The sequence below is a fragment of the Odocoileus virginianus genome, chromosome 2 (assembly GCF_023699985.2).
Source record: "Odocoileus virginianus isolate 20LAN1187 ecotype Illinois chromosome 2, Ovbor_1.2, whole genome shotgun sequence".
Taxonomy (NCBI): domain Eukaryota; kingdom Metazoa; phylum Chordata; class Mammalia; order Artiodactyla; family Cervidae; genus Odocoileus; species Odocoileus virginianus.
Genome location: NC_069675.1, coordinates 58,085,123 through 58,107,778, shown reverse-complemented (window position 1 = coordinate 58,107,778; position 22,656 = coordinate 58,085,123). Strand labels below are relative to the sequence as shown.

Here is a 22,656-nt window from a genome sequence, read left to right as displayed (position 1 = left end):
CTTCAATAAAATAATTTTTAAAAGGTAGATATATTCAGAAACAGGCAAGATAAATAGTAAGTTATACACAAGACCAAAGAGAATGAATTACTGTGTAGTTCAAACTCCTTCCAGAAACAAACCTAAAAGTAAAAACCAGACTATTTTCTGCCCAATGGTTGTAGAGATCTATTTTCCCTGTAAGTGATTTCAATGGGACTTAACAGCAAATAATGTGTATTTCAAAGGAAAAATGTCAGAAACAGAAGAGTGTTTCAGATGAAAACAATGGTTCTACTCTTTGGATTTAATATAACTGATAGTTAATTTTAAAAAACAATAGCTCAGGACAAGCTAGCTTTTTTCTTTTTTTTTTTTAAGAATTCCAAAATGCCATGTATCTCAAGCTCCTCAAAGTTTTTTTAAAAAGTAATTTGTTTAATTTCCACATAATATCATAATCATTTCTTTTACAGCTCCTGCAACTGGTTTTTTATTCTGCTGTTGTATACAATGTATAAAACAGCATTTCACACATACATGAATATATTATGTAAATTTCAGGCAGATTCTTTACCACTGAGCCATCAGGGAATCCTGTAAGCTTATTATAGCATGTGGGCTTCCCTGATGGCTCAGTGGTAAAGAAGCCACCTGAAATGCAGGAGACTCGAATTTGATCCCTGGGTCAGGAAGATCCCCTGGAGAAGGAAATGGCAAACCACTCTAGTACTCTTGCCTGGGAAATCCCACGGACAGAGGAACCTATGGGGCTACAGTCCATGGGGTCCCAAAGAGCTGGACATCACTAGAGTGACTAAATAAGAACATTATAAGCTTAATACATTAAGAGTTCTCATAACTTTTCAAAAGTACATCTATAATGTTTCAAGAGAAATATATAATGATTCTAAAATATCCAGAAGGGATCTGAAATATTAGGAGCATCACAACTGGAAAATAAGTCCAATAAGAAATAGTTCCTTCTGGAAAATATTGTATTCTGAGAAAAATCAACCTGTACCTCATATGTTTGCATTTCATCATTTAGAGTCAAGCAATGTTTAATATAATGAGAAAAAGAATCTAGACCTAAAAGTTATCTGACTTTGAAAATGCAATTAAATTAAAAGTATACTTAACTTCAACTATGAATATTCTGAATTGACTTCTGATCTAAAGCATTTCATTATGTTTCATAATGTTTTAAGAAAACACTTAGTATCTAGTTACTACAAGAGGGAAATCACTTTCTGTTGACAGCTAAAAACATTTAGGGTCTAACATTTATAGTATAGTCAGATTCCACTATCATACTTACTGGATGATCTATTATTGTTCCTTTCCATAAAAGCTTAAGACCCACTCAGAAAAAAATGATAGAAGACCCTAAGTCTATTTTCAGAATCCTTTCTCATACATAAATAGATAAGAAAATATTATAGATCCAAAATATCCTGTCTCCAAACTACATATGTATGTTTTGGAGAAGATGCTATTCATTAGGTAAAGCAACTGGACCTTTTCTCTATTGCTGGTGGGGTACGCCGAAAGTTAAAAATGTACCTACCCTATTGCCCAGTGATTTTACTCCTAGTTATTTGTGCAAGAGAAAATATTTGTGCCCCAAAATACTTGTACAGTAATGTTTAAAAGAAACTTAGTCACAATAGTGAATATTCAGAATACTCACTGGAAACAAACCATACTTTCATCAACAGATGTATAATCAAACTGCAATATATTCACATGATGGAATAATACTCAGCAAAGAAAAAACATAACTACCAGTATTCACAAATTTTTTAATTCTGAAATTTAATTAAAATTTAATTTCAGGTAAAATAAATGAATTTTTTCTTTACATAAATCTGCTGCTGCTGCTGCTGAGTCGCTTCAGTCGTGTCCGACTCTGTGCGACCCCATAGACGGCAGCCCACCAGGCTCCCCCGTCCCTGGGATTCTCCAGGCAAGAACACTGGAGTGGGTTGCCATTTCCTTCTCCAATGCATGAAAGTGAAAAGTGAAAGTGAAGTCGCTCAGTTGTATCCGACTCTCAGCAACTCCATGGACTGCAGTCTACCAGGCTCCTCCGTCCATGGGATTTTCCAGGTAAGAGTACTGGAGTGGGGTGCCATAGCCTTCTTCTTACATAAATCTACTTACATAGAAACCAACATTCAATAAACATGCTTGTAATTATTGTGTGCCTATAAACACATGCTCAATCTTACTTGTCTGTAGACTGGAATTTTTAAAATATCTAAAATTGTTATTGAACATTTAAAAATTCTGCTCCACTCCCCCACAAAGCCATAAGAACAAAAGATAAAACCTCTGAAAAATCCAAATCCTTCTCTTCTGTAACCTAGCAAATGGACTCTGATAACTCATTATTAATTATGTGTGCCCTAACTCCATCTTCTTAGAATCTGAATAAAGTAATTCTAGATATAATTTTTAAGTGATCTTTATTTACTCATTAGTTCATGATATCCTAGCACAAAGAAGTTAAATAACTATTATGTTATTTAAGGCCACCAAATCCAAAATCAAAACTCAGGTATCTGGCTCCTGTTAGAACTATAATACCAAGATTACATACAGTACCTAATCAATCATTTTAGTAAAGCAGATTATAAGAATAACCCAAAATATCAAAAAACATTTAAAAATATTCTTCTCTGAGGCCAGAGAAGCTCAATAATTTGACCAAAAGTTACATTCAACATTTGGGTAAGAAATTGAGAAAACAAACAAACCTTGGAAGACTTCCTTCGGCTTCTTCTTGTCCAAACTACCACCAATTTATCTGGTTGCCTGCCAAACAGGAAAGATTAAGTAAAATTTATCTTAAATCAATAAAATTTAGTTTTAGCACCTTTAAAAGAACAAAAATGTCACCTGCTTTAGGTTACATGGAGTGGTTACACTAACAATAAAGCTCTATAAATTATTCAAATATAGTAGATGCAGAATATACACATGATCTAATTTAAATGACTAATACTTCATCCACATGTTTTTCTAAAAATACTTTACCAAGTAAATTCATTGGGACAAACCAAGTAAAATAGACTATTTTAAAAAGAAAAGCACATACATATCTCTCATCTAAAACTATATTTCCAACACGTTATCACTTTAATTTAGAGAAAATAAGCATAAAAATGTTTCCAAAATAATTGAAATCTGTGGTTTACACTACTTTTGCATATCCGTATCTTATGAACAATGTTTATGATTTTCAAAACCTTTTTATAGTCAATCATCTCAACTATCTTCATGAAAATAATACTGAAAAATAGGCAAGTACCTTCTGGCAAGAAGCCCAGGGTACACTGGGTTTCCCTAGCGGCACAACGGTAAAGAATCTGCCTACAATGCAAGAAACTGCCCACAATGCAGGAGATGTGGGTTTCATCTTTGGGAAGATCCCCCGGAGAAGGAAATGGCAACCCACTCCAGTTTGCTTGCCTGAGAAATCCCATGGACAGAGAAGCCTGGCGGGTTAAAGTCCATGGGGTCGCAAAGTGTTGGACATGACTGAGCCACTAAACCACCACAGCCATATTCTGGAAAAGTTAAAAAAAAAAACTCATCAAAAGTTCTAGCAGAAACAAGACTGAAACATAGGTCTTTCCAACCTGAGATGCTGGGAGCAGCAGCCAGATGCAGAAGTTCTAAATTACAGATGAAATAGAAAAAAGTTTCCATGAAACATCAGTGTTCATCTAAGGATATGAACCAATGGAGAAACAAAATTGAGTTTAACACAGAGAGAAACAGAATAGGACAAAGACATGGAGATGGGTGGTGGGGTACATATGGCAACATGATAATAGAGCTGGGCAGAGGGTACGGATCAATGTTGGCAGCTTAACAGTAAAGGGACTGAGTAAGCAAACAGTGTAAGCTACCTTGTTTGAAAGCATTGGTGGCTTGCTGGAACACTTTACCAAGATTACTACACTAATCTTTCCATTATGTTCTTACCTCCACATCTCTAGCCCAACCTCAACTTTTAATTATACTTCTGCAATACTACTTTAGAATTGCTACAAAAGTCTTACTTTTTTTTTTTTTTTTTTTTTTTTTTACTATTCTAACAGGGCTCTTATACTGAAGGTATGACAAACTGGCACTTGAAAGTTGAATTTGACAGATCTGACCTAAATAGTAATCCCTTATTTTAAGCTTAAATTAAACTTTAGAAAACATTTCTTGGGACTTCCCTGGTGTTCCAGCGGGTAAAACTCCGTGCTACCAATGCAAAGGACTCAGGTTCAGTCCCTGGTGGGGGGAACTAGAACCCACAAGCATGCCACAATGAAGATCCAATTCAACCTAAATAAAAAAATATTTTAAAACATTTCTACCTAAATGCCTTCAAACAAGTTCCATGCTATCCAGATTACTAAAGCCTCCAATACTATCAACTTCTTTGCACCTGACCAGCTTCATTCTTCAGATGATCTACTTAGTCCCTGTATATATTTGACCCTTCAACATCACAGCATAAGATAGCATCCATATTCCTGACTGTGGTTTATAAGGCACCTCATCACCTGAATCTGATTTTCTAGCTGCAAAACCTACAAATAACTCAAAGGCATCTTGCTTTTCAACCAATCCCTGAACATTTATTCAATCTCTTCCCATCTTTGCATGTTAAAATCTTTTTTTCTTTAACCTCCTCTTTTTTCTCCTTTTCTATCTGATAAACGCTTAATTCATCACTTTCTCTATGAACACCTGACTGTTTCTCATTTCATTCCCACTTTAACCCATATCCTCAACCTCAGGCAAAGTTAACTGCTTCTTCTACCCATATTTCCATTAACACTCTAAACACCTCTATTTTAAATATGCTATATGCCCTGTATTATGGGCTTCCCTGGTGGCTCAGATGGTAAAGAATCTGCCTGCAATGCAGAAAACCAAGGTTCAATTCCTGGGTTAGGAAGATCCCCTGGAGAAGGGAATGGCTACACACTCCAGTAATTCAAAGTCATAAGCAGATGATATCACTCTAATGGCAGGAACTAAAGAGCTTCTTGATGAAGCTGAAAGGGAAGAGTGAAAAAGCTGGCTTAAAACTCAACATTCAAAAAACTAAGCTCATAGCATTGGTCCCAGCACTTTATGGCAAATAGATGAGGAAAAATGGACTCCAAAATCACTGTGGACAGTCACTACAGCCAGGAAATTAAAAGATGTTTGCTACTCGGAAGAAAAGCTATTGCAAACCTAGACAGCATATTAAAAAGCAGAGACATCACTTTGCCAACAAAGGTCCATATAGTCAAAGCTATGGTTTTTCCAGTAGTGGTATACAGGTGTGAGAGTTGGACCTTAAAAAAGGCTGAGTGCCAAAGAACTGATGCTTTCGAATTGTAGTGCTGGAAAAGTCTCTTGAGAGTCCCCTGGACAGGGAGGAGATCAAACCAGTCAATCCTAAAGGAAATCAACCCTGAATATTCATTGGGAAGGACTGATGCTGAAGCTGAAACTCCAATACTTTGGCCACCTGATGCGAAGAACTGACTCATTGGAAAAGACCCTGATACTGGGAAAGATTGGAGGCAGGAGAAGGAGATGACAGAGATTGAGATGTTTGAATGGCATCACTGATACAACAGACATTGAGTAGGCTCCAGGAGATGGTGATGGACAGGGAAGCCTGGTGTGCTGCAGTCCATGGGGTTGCAAAGAGTTGGACAAGACTGAGCAACTGAACTGAACTGCGCTGCAAAGTGCTGATTCATTGAAAAAGACCCTGACGCTGGGAAAGACTGAGGGCAAAGAAGTGGGCAGCAGGGATGGATGGTTAGATAACATCACTGACTCAGTGGACATGAGTTTGAGCAAATTCCGGGAGATAGTGAAAGACAGAGAAGTCTTGTGTGCTGCAGTCCATGGGGTCTTTAAGAGTTGGACATGGCTGAGTGAACAACAGTACAACCACCACCCACTCCAATATTCTTGCCTGGAGAATTCCAATGACAGAGGAGCCTAGTAGACTACTGTCCAAGGGTTTGCAAAGAGTTGGACACAACTGAGTGACTAACAGTTTTCTCTTTTTCACTTCATGCTTTCTATTACATTATTTGTTATTATTTCTGTCTCCTCCACTAGATTGCATTCCTTTATCAACCATATCTTATTTATTTTTCTATTTCTAGCAACTAATAAGAATCTGGTACAAGGTTGAGGCTCTATTCACTACCCTATTCATTACTAAATGAAACTTCCATTTCATCCAGGAATTCCCAGTTGGTTAATTACAACTGATAAGGTCCAAGATAAAGTCAGTAGCTATGTAGTACATTCTCTCCGCAGCTTATTTGAGCTTTGCAGGCATCTTCACCTTGGATGCACATTGGAACCTCTTGGGAAGTTTTTTAAAACTACTGATATCTAGGTTCCACTGTTAGAGAATCACATTTAAATGGCCTGGTAGGCAGACTTTTAAAAACTTCACAGTTGATTATTATGTCCAGCTAAGGTCGAAAACCATTCTTTTGCAGGGAGAGTGGTAAGCAATCCCCACACTCCTGATTTGAAATAGTGAGGCGTTGTGATGCTGTGATGGCAACAAGGGTGACCCCCCCCTTCCCAATATCATCCTAGTGCTACCTGCACTGCTTGCTACCTCCTTCCAATCTGGCCTCTCAGCACCTGCCTCTCCTCCACCCATTCTGATCTCATGTTTCAGAATATGGAAGCCTCTTACTGTAAAATTAGAAAATCAGGAAGGGTGGTCTCCTAACCTACATGCCTGAAGTCCCAAGAATGTAAATAGAACATTAGCTACTTATTTGAGAATCCTCCCAGAGACAGATAAACGTTTTTGTGATTCCAAGTTATGTCCAATTTTTAAAATGTCTTAACTAGAAATCTCCCCTGGAGAAGGGAATGGCAACCCACTCCAGTATTCTTGCCTGGAGAATTCCATGGACAGAGGAGCCTGGTGGGCTACAGATCATTGGGACGCAAAGAGTCAGAGATGACTAAGCAACTAACACACACACACACACACACACACACACACACTAGAAATCAGCTCCCCTTTACATTATCAAGGACAAAGTAATGCAGAATGTTTAAAATAAAGAGCTATGCTGTGAGTTACTGTTCTTACAGAAAATACCAATAACCACACAACTGCTTGACCACAATTAATATTTTAAGAATCTATGCTCTACTAGAAAAAAAACCATTAAATATTTACTTATGTGCTCACAAGAGGCCAGGGATAGAGCAACTGTGAGAGTTTTATCCAACTACCAAAGAGACTATAATTATGCAACTTTCTATCAGAAAAGTCAGGACAACCTGATATAGCCCTGTTTTAGAGAGAATTCAACAATCAAATATTTAAAATTTCTACCCTATTCCCTAAGTGACCAGGTAGCCCTGCACATAATACATATACAGACATATAAACACACATGCATATATTCATATATAGGTATTTATATATATGAATATTTTATATACATACACATAAAATGTACACACAGACACACTGCCTATGAGTTCCACGGCAAAATTTGGAGCTTTCTGGTGGGCTTACTCAGAGGAGAAAACTTTACATTTAAAAATAAGGAATGTTATCTTTCTGGAAATTATATTACACAGGTTACTGATTCTCTGAGAGGTTTTCCTTTAATAAAATGTCCTTTTTGTCCCTCTCAAGGTAGAATGCATCAAAATTTGAGGAATAAAGACACTGAAGATCTGTGCCTAACTATAATTGTACATAATTATCATTTCAAAAGGTAGCTAATAATCCATATAAACAGCAAGAAAACTGTGGCTAAATTCCAGTCACTCAAGATTTTGCTCTCTCCCCCATGTTCCCTTTTCCCAAACTTCCAGGGCTATATTTCTCTTATATTCATGTATATCTGTATATTTTCTCCACATGAAACCTCAAAATGTGTGACTTTTATTGATTTACTCCTATTTGTTTCCATGGCTTAGCCTTGGCTTCCTGGAATACCATATTCTCGATAAATTATCTCAAATCTATGTAAAGGAGTCTGTAAAGAATAAATAAAGCCAAACCACATGAATTTAAATTTTAAAAAAAGGGATTTCCCGGGCAGTCCAGTGGTTAAGACTTTGAGCTTCCACTGAGGGTGTGTGGGTTCGATCCTTGAGCAGGGATCTAAGATCCCACATGCCATGCAGCATGGCCAAAAAGTAAATGAATGAATAAACAATAAAATAAAATTTTACCTTCTATCCTACCCTCAAAATCCTTAAAAAGCAACAAGTTCAATCTGAAGGCGGCAAGACTTAATCTCAACACTGTGATCCTGATGCTAACTTCTGGAGAGGAGGAAGAACAGGAGGAAAATGGAAGTGGAAGAAGGAAAAGATATCAGAGCTACAATGAACCAGTTTATAAAGCAACAAACTGTATCTTTCTTTTGTCTGCAAGTTGTGGGCCCCCCTCTTTGCCACTAGTGATCTATAACACTGTGTAGCCAAGTAAATTTAAAGAAAAACATTCCTGTCTTAAATTTAGACTCCTGTATTGTTGGTGATGGACAGGGAGGCTTGGCGTGCTGCGATTCATGGGGTCGCAAAGAGTCGGACACGAATGAGCGACTGAACTGAACTGAACTGACTGATTCTTTCCCATTCTCATGTATGTCACTTAAGTGAAGTAAGACTGAAAAAGCTGTGAGAAAAATTCCAAAACCATCACATGAAAACCAGTCTCATCACTTTTCAGAATCACAATAAGCATCAACAAGTATTTTACTGAATGCTTATTACATTCCTGGCACTGTGCGGAGCAATGGAGATACAAAGGCAAAAGAAGACAAGCCTTGAGCCTCTGGAAGCTTACAGTCTTAGTGGTGTGTGAACATCGCTCAGTCGTGTCCAGCTCTTTATGACCCCAAGCACTATACAGTCCATGGAATTCTCCAGGCCAGAATATTGGAGTGGGTAGCCTTTCCCTTCTCCAGGGGATCTTCCCAACCCAGGAACCAAACCCAGGTCTCCCGCATTGTGGGCAGACTTTTTACCAGCTGAGTTACAAGGGAAGCCCAAGAATACTGGAGTGGGTAGCCTATCCCTTCTCCAGAGGATCTTCCCAACCCAGGAATCAAACCGGGGTCTCCTGCATCGCAGGCGGATTCTTTACCAATTGAGCTATCAGGGAAGCCCACAGGCTAGTGGAGACACAAACAATTAAGCCAACTACCTAACTGCAGGCACAACCTTGGGGAAGTACTAGGAGACAAAAAGCCCTTATACAAAGAAGGATCCATTTAGAAATATCTCAGGAAATATGTACACTGACAAAAAGAACCTGCCCAACTGCTGAGATTGGCTAATTAAGAATCTGTAAAGAACAAACAAACAAAAACACATAATGTACAACATTTTAAAGTCCAAAAAAAGATGAGTGACTAATCACAGTACATCTGTCTACTAGAATATTACAGAGCTGGTAAAAATATTTTCTAAGAATATTACAAGCATAGGGCAATGCTTGGGATATCATGTTAAAATTTATTCAATAAATATTTATATTTTTGTCCTATACCATGTAACAAAAGAAGACACCAGGAAGAAATGTCTCAAAATGATACCTGTGGTTATTATTAGGAACAAAAATTACATGTCTTTTTTTGTTTGTTTTGTTTTTACATGTCATTTTAAGAATATACTTTTCTGTATTTTCTGCAATGAACTTGTACTACTTTATGCTGGGGAATTATTTAAATGTGAAGTTATTTAAAATAAAATAGCACTTTTAAGTCTGCAATTAAGTATCAACAGGCAGAATTAAACAAATCAATATTTCAAATTTCATTGAATTTATAGAGATCTCAGCTAAATTAATGTTTTCAAAGTCATTGTAAGTGAAGAAGGCATATTCTTGAAGTTATCATAAATGTTCCTCAAGATCCAAGCTGGCTGTAGGCAAAATTTTGAAATACACCCTACTTGACTCTGACATCCTCCCCTCCTTTGCCTCTCCAATTCCTGGGGCATTCTTCCTTGAACCTGCAGTCAATATGGTGCTCCACTATATCACCCAATAATAACAACATGACAAATGCTTTTCAGATCACCAGTGGTAAGGAACCTGCCTGTCAATGCAGGAGACACAAGAGACATCAGTTCAATCCCTGGGTTGGGAAGATCCCCTGGAGTAAGAAAAGGCAACCCATTCCAGTATTCTTGCATGGAAAATTCCATGGACAGAAAAGCCTGTCGGGCTACAGTCCATGGGGCTTCAAAAAGTTGGATACGACTGAGTGACTAAACACACAAAATTCTATTCTACATCAATTATAATAAAAATCCCCCTTTCTCTAGTTTAAGTATCTTAGGAGGTTGGTAAAAGGAAAGAAATCTGGGCAAACAATTTGTATTAATTTAGGAGATGTGAATTTGTAAAACAAGGTTCATCAAAAACAACATAGTACAGAGAAAGAATAAATACTACCCTGGAGATTGGGAAACTTGTTTTTCCTAGATATAGCATTTAGTGATCTTAGGAATATCTCTCCAATTTCTCTGAGCCTATTCTCTAATTTATCAAATGAAGAGATTGCACTAATACTTCAGTTAGTTCTAACACTATAGTTCAGTGACTGTTTAAATGACTCAAACCGGTTAAGTATTTCATGTTTTAAGATGAAATGAGAAAAGAGTGGGGTAAAGAATTTGTGGCATGGAATGGGTTGCCATTTTCTCCAGTTAATAAATGAGCATGCATCCTCCACACCAGCTGAATGGAGGGGGCTCCAGAATGCAGAGGAAGGCAGAGCCGTAAGATAAAAGTGCATGGGCTCCTGAAGGAGCATGCGGAAGGCCAGCCAGCCACTAGATGGACAAGTGAGAAAGAAATGAACTTTTATGTCAAACCAGTTGGATTTGGGGGTATGTCTGCTACAGTAACTCCTCAACAGTACAGACAATTCAAAAGACACACATAAATAAAAATAAAAGTTGCTATCTTGTAGAAATTTACATGGTAAAGAGCCGAGACCAACCTTTTTATGTCCTACTGGTTTTCATATATAAATAAAATACATGTTTCCAAAGATAAATGACAGTTATACCTCCAGAACTTGGTAGCTAATAATTATTCCTTTAAGCTTTTCCTAAATTAAAAATAAAGAATCATAAGTCTTTAGAACACAGAAAATATAACATCATCAAAGAATATAACTCTCATCAAAGAATCCAGGATATGCTTACAACAAGAAAAAGAGAGCTCAATATTTTAACCCTGATGTTACTATGAATAGGCACTTCACTAAATAACAAGGTTATCCCTTTTAGGGGAAGGGCTCTTAGTTATAACTGAACATTTCATGGTGGAATGCTACGAATATTTAAACAAAAGGAGGAAAATTGTCTTATCACAGAAATACTCTAACTTAACTATTTCTCAAGTAATTATTTTTATCCTTCAGTAGGTACATCTGCCTCCTATTGTCCTATCACTGCTGTAGCTCCAGTTAATTATACTCTTTTATGCTTACTTCACAAGAGTTATTTAGCAAGCTGTAATAATTAATTCAATAGGAAAAAAATTCTATAAGATCCAGTACCCATACACAGGATATATTTCTTTTCTGCAAAAATGAAAAGACAGTTCTAACAATAAGAGATATAAATCTCTGTCACTCAAAAATATTTTTAAAAAATTATATTTTGCATCTTCCTACCATCTTTAAAATATTTTCACAGAGTGATTGCTTATGATTAAAAATATTTAACTGATGATACATATGGACTTCTGCTGACAGGGATTCTAAAACCTAAGTATCAGTATTTAGGAACAGTACCATCAAACTGAGGAAGTGCAGTCTGACATACTTGAGCTAAGTGTACTTTTTGAGAGGCCACCAAAAAACACACAAATATGTATGTATAATTTTTGTGTGCTATTCAACAGGATAAGAGGTTTATAATTTTTAATATCAAGATATTTGAGAAAAATAGCATTATAATCATTCACTGCTGTATCATGTGTGTAATGCTGATCTTCCCAAATAATACTTCCTACTTTCTTGTTTTATAAAATCATTTATGATGCTTCCTTTAATATAGCATGTTACTTACTACTTCTCTCTTTCCATCCTGCTTAAACAAGCCTCACATGTCACTCACATAAACATTAATATTTCCAAGTTATGTACCTGGTTCTCTGAAAAAGAGCTTAGTAGGGCGGAAAAAAGGGGGCATATCACTCAGACAATGGTCCCAACCCTCCTAAATAATCATATTCACCATCTCCTCTCAACATACTTCTGTAATTGCTGCAGTTTTGTGTTTGGGTGATCACATTTGCCTGTCTTGTTTCTATTTGACTTTAAGGTTCTCAAGAGTTTTCCTGGTATTCACAAAGCATTTATTGGAAGGGAGGCAGGGAAACAGAATACTATAGATTTTTTTAAAAATCATATGAAGGCAGACAGATCTGGGTATCCCTCCTTTGAGTTGTACCATCTAAGCCTCAAGACATTCTTCATCTATGAAATTAGAACCTCACAGGACCAATGTAAAGATCTGTTAAGATAACATAAATAAAGTACTTAGTTCAGTGCCTCTCAGCAAATTGTCAGATAATGTTGGAAATCATCCCAGGTATATACACAGAGCTTTCAAATAGCTTTGTACAGACTCCCTCTTAAATGTGAACAAACAAAGGATCATCTGAAGAAAGTTTCTAAAAGGCAAGGGGCTAAAAGAGAGAAAAAAGAAACCAGAAAGAAACCGAAGACATTACCATGAAAACCCTTAGAAATATAAAAGATACTGTACTCATGAAATATATAAAAAAGGAATATTTAAAGAATAGTAAAGAAATCTGAAAATTGTTTTCCTTTTTCATTTAGCAAAGTAAAAGTTGAAAAGTTAAGATAAAATTGAGGAAATCTTCCAGATCTAGAATAAAATAACAGAGATGTTAAGTGGGAGAGAAAAGACAAAAAATTTAGATCAACCCAGAGGTTAAAAGGGCTTCCCTGGTGGCTCAGATGGTAAAGTGTCTGCCTGCAATGCGGGAGACCCGGGTTTGATCCCTGGGTTGGGAAGATCCCCTGGAGAAGGAAATGGCAACCCACTCCAGTACTCTTGCCTGGAAAATTGGTAGGCTCCTCAGTCCGTGGGGTCACAAAGAGTTGGACATGACTGAGCGACTTCACCTTCACATTTCAGAGGTTAAAAGTCTGACTAATTCCCCAAGAGGACTATGAGAAAAGGTTGCAAGATGTCATCTATGCTACAGCCCTAGAAAGACACCATTGCAAAGTGGGCCAGGACATTGGAAGGCTCCAGGAGAAAAAGGACTCATCAGAGTCACCAATGTTTGAGTGTTTTGGGAGGAATATTGACAGACTGACAGAAAATTTTTGACGTAATAATTATAGATACAGAGGCTTCCCTGGTGGCTGAGATGGTAAAGAATCTGTCTGCAATTTAGGAGGCCCAGGTTTGATCCCTGGGTCGGGAGGATCCCCTGGAGTAGGAAGTGGCAACCAACTCAGGTATTCTTGGAGAATTCCATGGACAAATGAACCTGGAGGGCTACAGTCCATGGGGTCACAAAGAGTTGGACACGACCCTGGGACTAACACTTAATGATAGATACATGAGAGGAAAGGGCAAAAAGGAAAAGGGGCAAAAAAAAATTATCATGTTAATTTAACATGATAATTTTACATTTTAATTTTTTAATTTTATATTTTAACATGATAAAAATCAAAAGAAACAAAACGTAATCATAATACCATATGGCTCAACACAAACAATACTAAGTCATAACAATGAATCTGATCTAGCTCTTTGAGAGCTGACTGGAGAACAGGAAGGATGGGGAAAGGGAAGGGTAAGTGTGCTTCAGGGAGGAGGAGGTAGACAGCTAAATCCTCACCTACCATATCAAGAAGCTAGCAGATAAAGTCTAAAATCAAAAAGGTTAAAAGAAAACCTTGAAAGAATGTTGTTGAACAATGAAATACCACTTGACATACCCATCAGGAAGACTATAATCAAAAAGATAGACAATAACAAGTTTTTATCATATCTTCAAGATAAGATAAAACCAAAACCCTTACACACTGCTGGTGGGATTGTAAATAGTAGAGCTACTGTGCAAAATGGATTGGCAGTTCTTCAAAAAGTTAAACATATGCAAGAGGATAGAGAGCCCAGAAATGAACCCACACACTTCAGCTCAGTTAACCTACGACAAAGGAGGCAAGAACATACAGTGGAGAAAAGACAGTCTCTGCAACAAGGGGTGGTGGGGAAAATGGACAGCTACATGTAAAAGAATGAAATTAGAACATTCTTATAACACCATATACAAAAATAAACTCAAAATAGATTCAAGACTTTAAGATCAGATACTATTAAACTCCTAGAGGAAAACATAGGCAGAACACTCTTTGACAAAAATCACAGATATAATTTTTTGGAGTCATCTAAAGCAAAGAAACACAAAAGCAAAAATAAATAAATGGGACCTACTTAAACTTAGAAGCTTTTGCACAGCAAATGAAACCATGGAGAAACCAAAAAGACAACCTACTGAATGGGAGAGATATCTGCAAATGATAAGACAGATAACAGATTAGTATCCAACATATATAAACAGCTCATATAACTAAATATAAAAAAAGCTTAAATTTAAAAATACACAGAAGAACTGAATGGACATATTTCTAAAGAAGAAATGCAGATAGCCAACTGGCACATGAAAAGATGCTCAATATCACTCACTAATCATCAGGGAAATGCAAATCAAAATCACAGTGAAATATTACCTCACACCTGTAATGACTATTATCAAAAAGAACACAAATAATGAATGTTAGCAAGGATGTGGAGAAAAGGTGACCCTCCTACACCACTGGTGAGAAAGTAAATTGGTTCAACCTGCGGAAAACAGTATGCAAGTCCTCAAAACACTAAAACCAAACTACAATATGACATAGCAATTCCACTCCTAGATATATATCTGGGGAAAAAAAACACTAATTCAAAAAGATATATGCACCCCAATGTTCACAGCAACATTATTTACAATTGCCAATATATGGAAGAAACCTAAATCTCCATCAATAGATGAATGGATAGCACAAATATGTGTATAAATATATACATACACAGGGGCTTCCCTGGTGGCTCAATCAGTAAAGAAACTGCCTGCATGCAGGAAACCCAGGTTCAATCCCTAGGTCAGGAAGATACTCTGGAGGTGGAAATGGCAACCCACTTTGGCATTCTTGCCTGGAGGATTCCATGGACAGAGGAGCCTGGCAGGCTACAGACCATGGGATCGCAGAGCTGGACACAACTGAAATGACTTAGCACACATATACATACACATACATACAATGGAATACAACTCAGCCATAAAAAAGAATAAAATTTTGCCATTTGCAGCAAGATGTAGGATTTGGAGGCTGTTATGCTAAAAAGTGAAATAAGTCAGAGAAAGACAAATACTATGTGATACCATCTATCAGTATCAATTCAGTCGCTCAGTCGTGTCTGACTCTGAGACCCCATGGACAGGGTCTGCAACACACCAGGCCTCCCTGTTCATCACCAACTCCCAGAGTTTACTCAAAGTCATGTCCACTGAGTCGGTGATGTCATCCAACTATCTCATTCTCTGTCATCCTCTTCTCCTCCTGCCTTCAATCTTTCCCAGCAACAGGGTCTTTTCAAATGAGTCAGTTCATCACATTATGGGGTCAAACTATTAGAGTTTCAGCTTCAGCATCTATACATGAATCTCTCTACCATCCATATGTGAAATCTAAAAAACACAAGAAACTAGTGAATATAACAAAAAAGCAGACTCACAGATACAAAGAATCAGCTAATGGGGAGAAGGAAAGGGAGAGGAGCAATATAGTGATAGAGAACAAGAGGTACAAACCATTAGGTATAAAATAAACTACAAAAATATACTATATAACATAGAGAATATAGCCAATAATTTAGAGTAACTATAAATGGAATTCAGTCAGTTCAGTTCAGTCATGTCTGACTCTTTGTGACTCCATGGACTGCAGCACACCAGGCTTCCCTGTCCATCACCAACTCCCATACCTTGCTCAAACGCATGTCCATGGAGTCGGTGATACCATCTAACCATCTCAGCCTGTCATCCCCTTCTCCTCTGGCCTTCAATCTTTCCAAGCATCATGGTCTTTTCAAATGAGTCAGCTCTTCGCATCAGGTGGCCAAAGTTTGGAGCTTCAGCATCAGTCCTTCCAATGAATATTTAGGACTGATTTCCTTTAGGATGGGCTGGTTGGATTTCCTTGCAGTCCAAGGGACTCTCAAAAATCTTCTCCAACACCACAGTTCAAAAGCATCAATTCTTGGGCACTCCACTTTCTTTATGGTCCAACTCTTACATCCATACACGACGACTGGAAAAACCATAGCTTTGACTAGACAAAGCTTTGTTGGCAAAGTAACATCTCTGCTTTTTAATATGCTGCCTAAGTTTGTTAGCTTTTCTGCCAAGGAGCAAGCATCTTTTAATTTCATAGCTGCAGCCCACCATCTGCAGTGATTTTGAAGCCTAAGAAAGTAAAGACTGTCACTGTTTCCATTGTTTTCCCATCTACTTGCCACGAAGTGATGGGACTGGATACCATGACCTGAGTTTTTTGAATGTTGAGTTTTAAGCCAGCTTCTTCACTCTCCTCTTTCACTTTCCTCAAGAGGCTCTTTAGTTCCTCTTATAAATGGAGTATAACCTTTAAATATTATGAATCACTATGTTGTACACATGTAACATATAATATTGTACAGCAACTATATTTTAAAAAACAGAAAAAATAAATAAAAATTTAGAAGTTAAATATAGAGTTATCATATGATCCAGTGATTTCACTCCTAGGTATATATACTAAAACTTGTACATAACTGTTCATAGAAGCATTATCCATAATACCCTAAAAATGGAAAAAACTCATATGTCCATCAACTCATGAACAGATAAACAAAATGTATACTCATGCAATGGACTATTATTTGACCACAAAAATGAATAACATACTGACACATTATAACATGGATGAGCTTCAAAAACATGTTTTGTTTTGTGTTTTAAATTCCACACACAGGTGAAATCATTTGGTATTTGTATTTCTCTTTCTGACTTTCAGTTAGCATAACACTCTCTTGGTCTCTCCAGGTTGTCACAAATGGCAAGATGCCATTCCTTTTTATGACTAATATTCACACACACACACACGTAACAGACACACGTCACCATTTCTTTATCCATTCATTTACTGATGGACACTCAGGTTACTTTCCTATCATGGCTCTTGTAAATAATGCTGCAATGAACACATAGGTGAATAAATCTTTTTAAAGTGGTATTCTTGTTTTCTTTACATTCCACCAACAGTGCATGAGGGTTCCCTTTTCTCCACATCCTCACCAACATTTGTTACTTGTTGACTTTATAAAAACTATTTATTTCTTTACTTGGCTGTGCTGGGTGTTAGTTGCAGCATATGTGATCTAGTTCCCTAACCAGAGATCGAACCTGGGGTCAGGTCGATCGAACCCTGCATTAGGAGTGAGGAGTTGCAGCTACTGGACCACCAGGGAAGTCCCATTTGCTGACTTGATAACAGCTATTCTGACAGTAGCAAGGTGATATCTTTTGGGGTTTTGATTTGCATTTATGTGATGATTACTAATGTTGAGCATCTTTTCATATGTCTGTTGGCCATTTGTATATTTTTCTTAGAAAATGTCTATTGAGGTCCCTTGCCCATTTTTAAATCAGACTGTATTTTTGAAGCTGACTCACAGGAGTTCTTTACATTTTCTGGATATTAACTCCTATCAGATATATCATTGACAAATATCTTTTCACATTCAGTACACTGCCTTTTCATGATATTGACAGCTTCCTTCACTGTGCAACAGTTTTTAGTTGCTATAGTCCCATCTATTTTTGCTTTTGTTGCCTTGGCTTGAGATTTATCCAAAATTATATTGCTAAGACTGACATCAAAGAGCATATTACCTATGTTTTCTTATAGGGTTTTTATGGCTTCAGGCCTTACATTTAAGTCTTTAATCCATTTTGAGTTTATTTTTGTAAATGGTATAAGAAAATGGTTCAATGTCCTTCTCTTGCAGGTAGCTGTCTAGTTTTCCCAATACCACTAATGGAAGAAACTCTCTTTTATTCTACTATAAATTACTGGCTTCACTGTCATAAATTAATTAACCATATAAACATGGGTTTACTTCTGTATTCTCTATTCTGTTTCATTGCTCTATGTGTCTGTTTTTATGCCAGTACAGTTTAGATTACTATAACTTTGTAAATTCATTTGAAACCAGGGAATGTGATACCTCCAGCTTTGTTCTTCCTCAAGGTTGTTTGGACTATTTGGGGTCTTTTGTGGTTTGATACATATTTTAGGACCATTTGTTCCAGTTTTGTGAAAAATGCTATTTATATTTTGAGAGGAATGGTATTAAATCTGCAGATTTCCTTGGGCAGGACAGACATTTAAACAATACTAAATCTTTTAATCCATGAGCACAGTATTCAATCTCTTTCATCAATTGTTGTATTCAATTTCTTTCATTAATGTCTTACAGTTTTCAGAGTATAAGTCTCTCATCTCTTTGGTTATATTTATTCCTAGGTATTTTATTCTTTATGAGCAATGTAATAAACGACTATTTTCTTAATTTCTCTTTCCAATAGTTCATTACTAATCTATATATAGAAAGGCAACTGATTTCTATACACTGATTTTTTAGTAAAGTGGCAGGATACAATTCATTTATTAGTTATAATAGTGTTTTAGTGGAGTCTTTAGGGTTTTCTGTATAGTATCATGTTATCTATAAATAACAAGAGTTTTCAGTTCAGTTCAGTTCAGTCGCTCAGTTGTGTCCAACTCTTTGCGACCCCATGCAGCACGCCAGGCCTCCTTGTCCATCACCAACTCCCAGAGTTTACTCAAACTCATGTCCATCCAGTCAGTGATGCCATACAGCCATCTCATCTTCTGTTGTCCCCTTCTCCATCTGCTCCCAACTCCTCCCAGCGTCAGGGTCTTTTCCAATGAGACAACTCTTTGCATGAGGTGGCCAAAGTACTGGAGTTTCAGCTTCAGCATCAGTCCTTCCAATGAACACCAAGGACTGATCTCCTTTAGGATGGACTGGCTGCATCTCCTTGCAGTCTAAAGGACTCTCAAGAGTCTTCTCCAACACCACAGTTCAAAAGCATCCATTCTTCGGCGCTCAGCTTTCTTCACAGTCCAGCTCTCACATCCATACGTGACCACTGGAAAAACCATAGCTTTGACTAGATGGACCTTTGGTGGCAAAGTAATGTCTCTGCTTTTTAATATGCTATCTAGGTTGGTCATAACTTTCCTTCCAAAGAGTAGGCGTCTTTTAATTTCATGGCTGTAGTCACCATCTGCAGTGATTACAGTTTACTTCCTTTCTAATCTGAATTTCTTTTATTTCTTCTTCTTAACTGCTTTCTTGTGGCGTCCTAGGACTACCAATACTGTGTTGAATAAAAAATGGCCAGAGTGGGCATCCTTGTCTTTTCCTGATCTTAAAGGAAAAGCTGTCAGTTTTTCACCCCTGAGTATGATGTTAGCTGTGGGTCTGTCATATATGGCCTTTATTATGTTTAGTTATGTTCTCTTGACACCTATTTTACTGAGAGTTTGTATCATAAATGAACTGGAATTGTCAAATGCTTTTTCTCTATTGAGTCATCATTTTATTTTTACCCTTCATTTTGTTAATGTAGTTGTTAATTGATTTGTGAATGTTGAAACCTTACATCCTTGTAATAAATCCCACCTGATCATGGTGTATGATCCTTTTAATGTATTGTTGAATTAAGTTTGCTGATAATTTTATTGAGTATTTTTACATCTATGTTCATCAGAGATACTGGCCTGTAATTTTCTTTCTTTTTATAATGCCTTCATCTGATTTTGGTCTCAGGAAAATTCTGGCCTCATAGAATGAGTTTGGAAGCATTCCTTCCTCTTCAGTATCTTGGAATATTTTGAGAAGGATAGGTATTAACTTTTCTTTAAATGTTTGGTAGATCTGACCTGTGAAGCTGCCTGGTTCTAGACATCTATTTGTTGGAAGTTTTTAAATTATTGCTTCAATTTCATTACTAGTGATTGGTCTGTTCAAATTTTCTATTTCCTCCTGGTTAAAAAAATTTTTTTTGTAACAGACTTTCTAATTGGGAAAGTGTTGGTGATGGAGATCAGGGACTTGAAGGAGAATAACTGCATGCTCAGGATCACTTTATAATGAGGCATAAACAGTAGCTAGCCTCCAGATAAAAAGTCCCATAGCCGAAGAAAATGCCCATAATTTTTGCTGCACAGTAAAACAGAAAATAATAGCACCACTTGATGACTTTCAGGCACATAAATAACATCTCTCAAGCAGTAATCTGGTCTACAGCTCACACTAACCCCAATACAGTGTAGCCACAGCCAAAGAAAAACAGGACTTTGCTACTTTCAGCTGTAGCCCAACCAAGAAGTTGAGTATGTTACACATATCCAATAGTCCACAGAAGTGCATCGATTTCTAGAACCAAAGATTAGCAACAAACAGGAAGAACTAGTTCCCCTGTTAGTTCCCCTGTTACTAATGACCTACCTTACATGCACCTCACTTACCAATAAGGAAATTCAATTTTTCAAATACAAAGGAGATAACAGACTTTGTACTTCATAGAATTATTGTTCCATTATCCTTTTCACATGTTCAGTTTAGTAGCTCAGTCGTGTCCAATTCTTTGCGACCCCATGAATCACAGTACACCAGGCCTCCCTGTCCATCACCAAGTCCCAGAGTTTCCTCAGACTCATGTACATCAAGTCGGTGATGCCATCCAGCCATCTCATCTTCTGTCATCCCCTTCTCCTCATACCCAATCCCTCCCAGCATCAGGGTCTTTTCCAATGAGCCAACCTTTCGCATGAAGTGGCCAAAGTATTGGAGTTTCAGCTTCAGCATCAGTCCTTCCAATGAACACCCAGGACTGATCTTCTTTATGTTGCTGCTGCCTAAAGAATAAAATTCAAACCCACTTAAAATCTTTCTCCATTTCCCCTCCATCAATCTTCTCGTCTAATTTCCAACATTATATGCTACAAATAAATAAGATTGTTCATTGTTCAAAAACATGTTCCAGCCACTGTTCCAAAACATGGCCTGTGCTTTTCCTCCTGTGTGTCTTCCATGTTTTTAAAAGTAGTAAGTTGCAGGGGGAGGGGGGCACAGGGGGGGGGATTCTCATCTTATTTGATCTCTCCAGTTCAGTTCAGTTCAGTTCAGTCGCTCAGTCATGTCCGACTCTTTGCGACCCCATGGACTGCAGCATGCCAGACTTCCCTGTCCCTCACCAACTCCTGGAATTTACTCAAACTCATGTCCATTGAGTCAGTGATGCCATCCAACCACCTCATTCTCTGTTGTCTCCTTCTCCTCCCGCCTTGAACCTTTCCCAGCATCAGGGTCTTTTCAAACGAGTCAGCTCCTCGCATCAGGTGGCCAAAGGACTGGAGTTTCAGCTTCAACATCAGTCCTTCCAATGAATATTCAGGACTAATTTCCTTTAGGATGGACTGGCTGGATCTCCTTGCAGTCCAAGGGACTCTCAAGAGTCTTCCCCAATACCACAGTTCAAGAGCATCAATTCTTCAGCTCTCAGCTTTCTTTACAGTCCAATTCTCATAGCCATACATGACTATTGGATAAACCATAGCCTTGACTAGACAGACCTTTGTTGGCAAAGTAATGTCTCTGCTTTTTAACATGCTGTCTAGGTTGGTCTTCTTCCAAGGAGTAAGCGTCTTTTAACTTCATGGCTGCAAATTTGATCTCTCAGCAACACTGATATGTGTTCATTTTTCCCTCTTTGCAGGCTTATCCTTCCTCTATCTGGCCAGGCAATGTTGGGAAGTCTTCCAAAATTGGTCATATTTTTACCTTATACCACAAAGAAAAGTTAAAGCAAATCAAAAATCAAAACATAAGAGCAAAAACTATAAAATTCTTAGAGGGAAACAGAGAACAAAAGCTTCATGATGCTAGGTTTGGCAGTGTTTTCTTAGATATGACAAAAGCACAAGCAACAAAAGTTGGACTTCATTAAAACTAAAAACTTTTGTATATGAAAAGACACTATAAACAGTGAAAAAGCAGCTTATAAAATGGAGAAAATACTTGCAAATCATATATCTCTTACGGAATTAATAGTCAAAATAAATAAAGAACTCCTACAACTCAACAACTACAACACACACACACACATACACACACACACACCCCCCAAAATGAAAAATGGGCAAAGAACTTAACTAGACATTTCTCCAAAGAAGATATACAGGTAGTCAATGAGCACTTGAAAAAAATGCACATCACTAATCACTAGGGAAATAAAAACCAAAACCAAAATGAGATACCACTTCACACTCATAAGGATGGTTATTGTTTATATACATATATTTTCTTTATTCCCATATATACGTGTGTTAGTAAGGACATGGAGAAACTGGAACCTATGTGCACTGCTGGTCACAATGTAAAATGATGCAGTCATTGTGGAAAACAATTTGGTAG

The 22,656-nt window shown here is 37.3% G+C and overlaps 1 protein-coding gene across 7 annotated transcripts in view; it reads right to left on the bottom strand.

Moving 5' to 3' along the window:
- Window positions 1-22,656, bottom strand: part of EHBP1 (EH domain binding protein 1) — a 373,028-nt gene that overhangs the window by 288,474 nt on the left and 61,898 nt on the right. For all 7 annotated transcript variants that reach the window (XM_070480108.1, XM_070480100.1, XM_070480112.1 and 4 more), the window contains exon 3: window positions 2,742-2,799. In XM_070480108.1, coding sequence (XP_070336209.1) covers window positions 2,742-2,799 — 58 coding nt within the window. The remainder of the gene's footprint in view (window positions 1-2,741; window positions 2,800-22,656) is intronic.